The sequence below is a fragment of the Canis lupus genome, chromosome 23 (assembly GCF_048164855.1).
Source record: "Canis lupus baileyi chromosome 23, mCanLup2.hap1, whole genome shotgun sequence".
Taxonomy (NCBI): Eukaryota; Metazoa; Chordata; class Mammalia; order Carnivora; family Canidae; genus Canis; species Canis lupus.
The window spans coordinates 3,402,510-3,408,509 of record NC_132860.1 but is presented as its reverse complement, the minus strand read 5'-3'; the positions used below and the strand labels follow the sequence as shown (position 1 = coordinate 3,408,509).

The window sequence follows — 6,000 nt, the reverse complement described above, 5'->3', positions numbered from 1 at the left end:
AGAGTTTTCAATAAGTGGGGTTAAGGATTCAACCCTATGGATCTTTGCTTCACCCTAGCCCATGTCAGGGCTAAGTACAGCATCAGTGCTGTGCCGAGGTGTCTTCCGCCAAAGAAGACCCCATGACTCGGGACATCCGAGGGCCGGGAAGCTATTTGCGAGGTGCTTTTCCACAACACTATCCTGACAGCCTCCTGTGGGATGTGCCTTTTTCCTCTTGACCCAGCCCTGGGGAAACCATCCACAGAATCAGTCTTTCCTTTAAGGTGATAGAAAGACAGACGTACACACCAAGCTAACAACGGGAACCGCGGTTTTGGTTAAGACTGTTGCACTAACTGGACACACCAGTCCCTCTCCTGTGCCGAGCAAAATCACTCCTAAGGCTTGGTCGGGGTGCTGGAGGAGCGGGGTGACGGGAAGAGGCGGGGAGGCCGGGATGAGGGCCTTAGCGGCAGTTACGTGGGCCTAGTGCAGCTGCAGTGGGGGTGATGTGAGACGTGGGGGCCGGGGTGGACGGCGCGCCTTCGTCCTACCAGCGGTGATGGAGAAGCACTTACTCTGCTTACCCCCTTGCACCCTCTGCCTGTGAACTTCAAGATATGGGATGCTTCGAGAACTCCCAGAAACAAGACAAAACAAAACAAAACAAAGCAAAACAACCTGAAGTTTAATAGGACATAAAGCAAGGGGCTGCCTCTTTGCACTGGGGTGACGCCCCGTCCTAACTCGGCCCAGGAGGAAGTGGCCAGGGCACCTACGGCTGGGCTGCGTCTTCTCACCTGAAAGTTGGGGTCTTCCAAAGAACGCCCGGGAATGCCCAGGGGAGCAGCCTTCACGTTTGTAAATATAAATAAGTATAAATAGAATCCGACAAGCCTGTCTTCTAGCGGTGACGCCACCCACGTCCTCTGACCAACAGGCAAGCGGGATGCAGACTGTGTGCGCCTTGGCTCGCCTGCGCGACTTAGAAGCGGGTGACCTTCTCCAACGCCGTAGTGTGGAAGCTCTTGTCCTTGGGATCGTGGCCTGGGTTATGGCCCAGGGTTTCTTGCTTGAGTCCATTCTGTAAGACAGATTCAGCCCCTCGCTTCCAGGAGCTGCCGCCCTCAGGGTTTTCCTGAGGAAAGGGAGAGACGCACGTCAGGCCCCTAGTCTTGACGCGTTCCCAGTGACACCGAGGGGACCTGGCTTAGCCCCCCCATGCTGTGACCTGGTCACATGCTCGAGAGCGGGGTATCCCCTAACCATAGCACGGCGCCTCGATGCGCTCTGCTCGGGTCTCTAAGGCCACCAACACCTTAGCGAGCACCTGCCCTGTAGCCTGGGTTGTGTGAAGCAACGCACGCTGTGTCGCCGGGTAGGGACGCTCCCTCCTGAGCAGGGACGGGCCTGTGCCGCCGACGGGGCGGTCGCCTTCCCTGCCGCCCAGAGCGGGCCTCGTGATCCCAGCAGGCACCTGCAGGCCGACCCCGCGGGCGCTGCCCCATGTCGCCGGTCAGGAAGGGAGCCCAAGGACCACCTACTACGTGTCCCCTGCTCCCACCCGCGGCTCAGCCCCGAGGACAGAAGCCGCCCCTACAGAGGAGTTAGCATCATTCCAGGAAATCCTTGCCCGGGAACGTACGTCTGTAAGTCAGCAGATGACTTAGGTGCTTCTAGAACATCCTCAAAAACCTGCTTCTCCAAACCACACAGGGAGCTCGATCGGCTGCTTCCTCAGCAGACAAATCGCCTCCACAGCCTGAGCGCCCGTGCGGCGGCCCTGGCCCCACCTCACCGTCCACTCGGGTTTACCCCACGGACGTGTCGGGAGGCGCTCGGGGGAAGGACAAGAGTGCGCAACTGCAGGATGTGACGTGGGGGAAGCGGTCGTCCTCCACAGTACTAAGGGAATTAAATGTCTGGGATGGGAAGAAAGCTGATGAGCCTGAACTAAGAAAAGGAAAAAACAAGCCTCCGACACTCCATGAGGCCAAGAGGACCCACATGACTAAGACCATTTGCAACATCACGTGGCCCAAGGTCCTGTTGTCAAGTGGCATGACTCTGAGGGTCGTTGTGCTCTTGCCAAGTGGGCCCCACACAGCTTTGTTTTCATGCCCAGCTTCCCTTAGTCTCCTCCCAGCATCCCTCAGTGGGGACCCGAGCCCTACAGCGGTAAGTCCAGGTCCCTCTTGTCACGGGTGGGATTGCATTGCCTGCTGCCCTGGAGTGCGCCCACCCACCCACCCACCTACCCACTCCCCAGCGGTGTCACCTCAGTAAGTTCAGTCCCATCTGACCACAGGCTCCTCCGGGTGGTCTTGGGCTGCCGTGACCTCAGTGATTCCTGGATACTGTCTCTAGTCCCACCTGGGCCACCTGGGTTCTCAGTGGAACAGGAACAGTGTGCGTCCTGCTGCTTCTCTACCTCAACAGTCCTCCTAGTCAACGTGCCTCTACCTTCACGTTTCGTGAGCTGGAGCTGTGTGCGTCCACATCTCCTCCCAGTTCCCAGCTAAAAGCTGAAGTTCAAGAGTAAACCAATTCACCCAAGGCGAGTAAGACATGGAAGCAGGATTGTATCCAGGGCTGACCCTAAAGCCTACGCTTCTCCCCATGATGCTAGACGGCCGCCCCCTGTCCTATTCCTTGTCTACTGTTCATTTTTACAGCTGTCCTAGCATTCGGCCTCAGAAGGGTTAAACGGAATTCTGGAATCTGATCACTGGCAGGGCCAACCTTTCACCCCAGGGGCACATTCACCTACCAACACGTTCACGCGCTCGAAAGCCAGTTAGCTGGGGTAACTGAAGTCGACACCAGACTCAGGGTCATACTCCTCGCCTTCCCCACCCACACCCACCTCTGCGGATGGTCTAAAGGGGCCAAAAGGGAATCCCTTTGAGTTCACGTGTGTGTTTCAGAAGTTCAAACATCAGCTCACCTGCTCCGTCCCACCGTCATGCTGGACACCACACCAGCACAGTCTTTTGTATTTCTCAGACCAAAAGCAAAATAAATTGCAAACTGGCCTAATTAGCAGTGGTTGAATGTCCTTGCCGCTCTGGCGACCTATTAACGGAAGGACAGACGGGTGAGTTGTTGGCGTGCTTCCAGGGCCTCTCAAGGACTTAAGGACCGTGTGCTTCCCGAGTAGCCCTTCTTAGTAAAAGGGGGAAAATGGGCCTGACTGGGTAATAGAAATCGACAACTGCTCAGGGCGAGGGTGGGGATAGTTTTTAAATCTCCCCAGCTGTCCACTCAGGCAAACTCACAGACACAGAGCTAAGCAGAGACACCACACTTATTCTTAGATATGGATCATGGAAAACTCCACTTGTACCCTTTGTAGGTCACCAGAGAGGACAGAAGGAATCCTAATTTCTTCTTCTAGGAAAACTCTTGGTTTCCCTTGGTTTCAGCCACATCAGATATATTAGAGTCATCAGAGTTAATATTCATAAAATTAAAAAGGGTGTTTTTACTATTTCTTCTTCTTTCCGTCCCAGCATCCTGAATAAACAGTACCCTCCCATCCCCTCCGGCCAGTCTAGACTTGCCTGAGACCTCCTTTCCAGTCATTAAAACATACCTGTGCAGCGTCCTATCCCTTTCAACCCTGCTGTGCAATAAGAGCCACTTTGACATTCAAACCAAGATTTGAAGGCTGACAATGTTCCCCGCCTAGAACCTTTGTAAATCTTGGTAAAATCATAACTGTTCACAAATACCCAATCTCATTCAATGGCCGTCTTTAATTTGATAGCCAGTTTCGTCTACATGTCCCTAGAGGGGTGGCAGAGTAGCGGTTACAACCTTGACCACATTCATCTATGTACCAGACACTGTGCCTGTCCACAAGCTTTTTCCAAATTCAAATTTCTTTCTAGGGACACCTGGGTGGCTCAGTGGTTTAGCGCCGCCTTCGGCCCAGGGCGTGATCCTGGAGACCTGGGATCGAGTCCCATGTCGAGCTCCCTGCATGGAGCCTGCTTCTCCCTCTGCCTGTGTCTCTGCCTCTCTCTCTCTCTCTCTCTCTGTGTGTCTCTCATGAATAAATAAATAAAATCTTTTTAAAAAATTTCTTTCTAGGGATCCCTGGGTGGCGCAGCGGTTTGGCGCCTGCCTTTGGCCCAGGGCGCGATCCTGGAGACCCGGGATCGAATCCCACATCGGGCTCCCGGTGCATGGAGCCTGCTTCTCCCTCTGCCTGTGTCTCTGCGCCTCTCTCTCTCTCTGTGACTATCATAAATAAATAAAAATTAAAAAAAAAAAATTTCTTTCTAGAGATAATATATATATATATAGAGAGAGAGAGAGAGAGAGAGAGAGAGAGATTCCTAAATATCCAAATTGAAGTTTCAATGATATACTCCTTGCATTATGTCACTCTGTCAAAAGACATTCAGCCAAAGAGAATTATACTACTCTTAATAAGAATATTTATTTATTAGTGAGCGCCTTCTGTGTACTAGGCACATCTAATCTTCATGAAGTAGATACTGTTGGGGTTCCTTGGTGGCTCAGTCAGTTAAACTGAGCTCAGGTCATGATCTCAGGATCCTGGGATCAAACCCCACAGTGGTCTCCATGCTCAGCACAGAATCTGCTTCTCCCTTTTCCTCTGCCCCTCCCCCTGCTTGTTCCCTCTCTCTCTTTCTCCTCAAATAAATAAATAAATAAATAAATAAATAAATAGATCTTTAAAATATATATATATAGTTATTCTCATCTCATAAATGAGGAAATAAACACTTCTATGGTCTAGTAAATGATGAAACAAGAAATTAAACATTTGTGATCTTAAAGCCTATAACACTGCATTTTCCTTAGTGTGCGTGTATGTGTGAGTGGTGGAGGAAGGAATCATACAACCTCAAACTTCTATCCAAGGGCAACTCTGAATAAAAAGAACTTAATACTGACCCCAAACAACCATTCCCAAAGTTTCATCAGAGAAGACTTTTGTCTCCTAATAGGCCACAAAAATACCAAACGCTTGGACAAGTAAGATAGATACTTTGTCTCTAAGGACAAGAGCTGAGCCTTGCTAAGGAGAACTTTACTTCACTTGGATTTAGAGTTGGTTCTGTTCTTGGGGGGAAGAAAGCTGTTGGGAGATAGTAAACAATAAAAAAAAATCAGAATTTAGGGCTGCAGTTCTCATGGGGTAGGAAGGTTAAAGATGAAAATGGAATTCAAGTTTGGAACTCTGTATTTGTCCTCCTCAAGAGCATGTATAATCTGTTCAATGAGCAAGACTTTAGGGATTAGGCATCAAAGAGTATCATCCCCTCCTGGCTGAAACTGGGTCTGTCAACAGAAAGTATGACTATGACAGGTCATATTTCATGAGAAAGGATGAGTGGGTTTCTCCATAGGAGAAAAAGGAGTTTACACTTGAAATGTCACTTGAAATATCGCAACTTTGAGAGAATTTTTAAAAGACTCCCCATATAGTATATTAGTTAAAGCTCACCCATGAGATAAGAAATGGTTATGAGAAAAACCCTAGTTTCTTACTGAGAAGAAGGAGAAATTGCCACTCTTAATATTTAACCTTTCCTACTAATTATTAATTACAAAGGATTTTTCATACTCTGGCTTCTGGGGGCCATGTATTGAAATATCATTTCTTTTCCCCATAATATATGAGGGATATTTTTAAATGTATATTATAATAAGATACATGATAATCAAGAGGATGGCTTTGCATTATCAACTTGGAGAGAGTAGGCACCTGTCTGGGAAGAAGGGCTTCTTGCAGTGGATCCAAAATCACACCAGTAAGACATCCACCTTGTCCACCGATGCATGAGGCTAGCCCATGTCTCCTTGGCCCCAAGGAGAGGAATCCAGATAACCAACCTGTTACGAAGCTGATGATTATTCCAGCAGCAATACATCCTAGGCAGCCCACTGCACTGTAGTAAAGGTAGGAGAGCGAATACCAGGTGTCAGCGATTGCAGGTCTGTGGATGACAACAGCGCATGTCAACAGTTCCATGAGTTCTG

At 49.7% G+C, this 6,000-nt stretch overlaps 1 protein-coding gene across 1 annotated transcript in view; it reads right to left on the bottom strand.

Moving 5' to 3' along the window:
- Positions 1-649: 649 nt before the first annotated feature.
- Positions 650-6,000, bottom strand: part of SLC5A12 (solute carrier family 5 member 12) — a 45,333-nt gene continuing 39,982 nt past the window's right edge. Inside the window, exons 13-15 of the mRNA XM_072793737.1 lie at positions 5,854-5,957; positions 2,930-3,057; positions 650-1,120 (exon numbers count right to left, since the gene is read on the bottom strand). Of these exons, the coding sequence (XP_072649838.1) occupies positions 968-1,120; positions 2,930-3,057; positions 5,854-5,957 (385 nt within the window). The 3' untranslated portion in view covers positions 650-967. The remainder of the gene's footprint in view (positions 1,121-2,929; positions 3,058-5,853; positions 5,958-6,000) is intronic.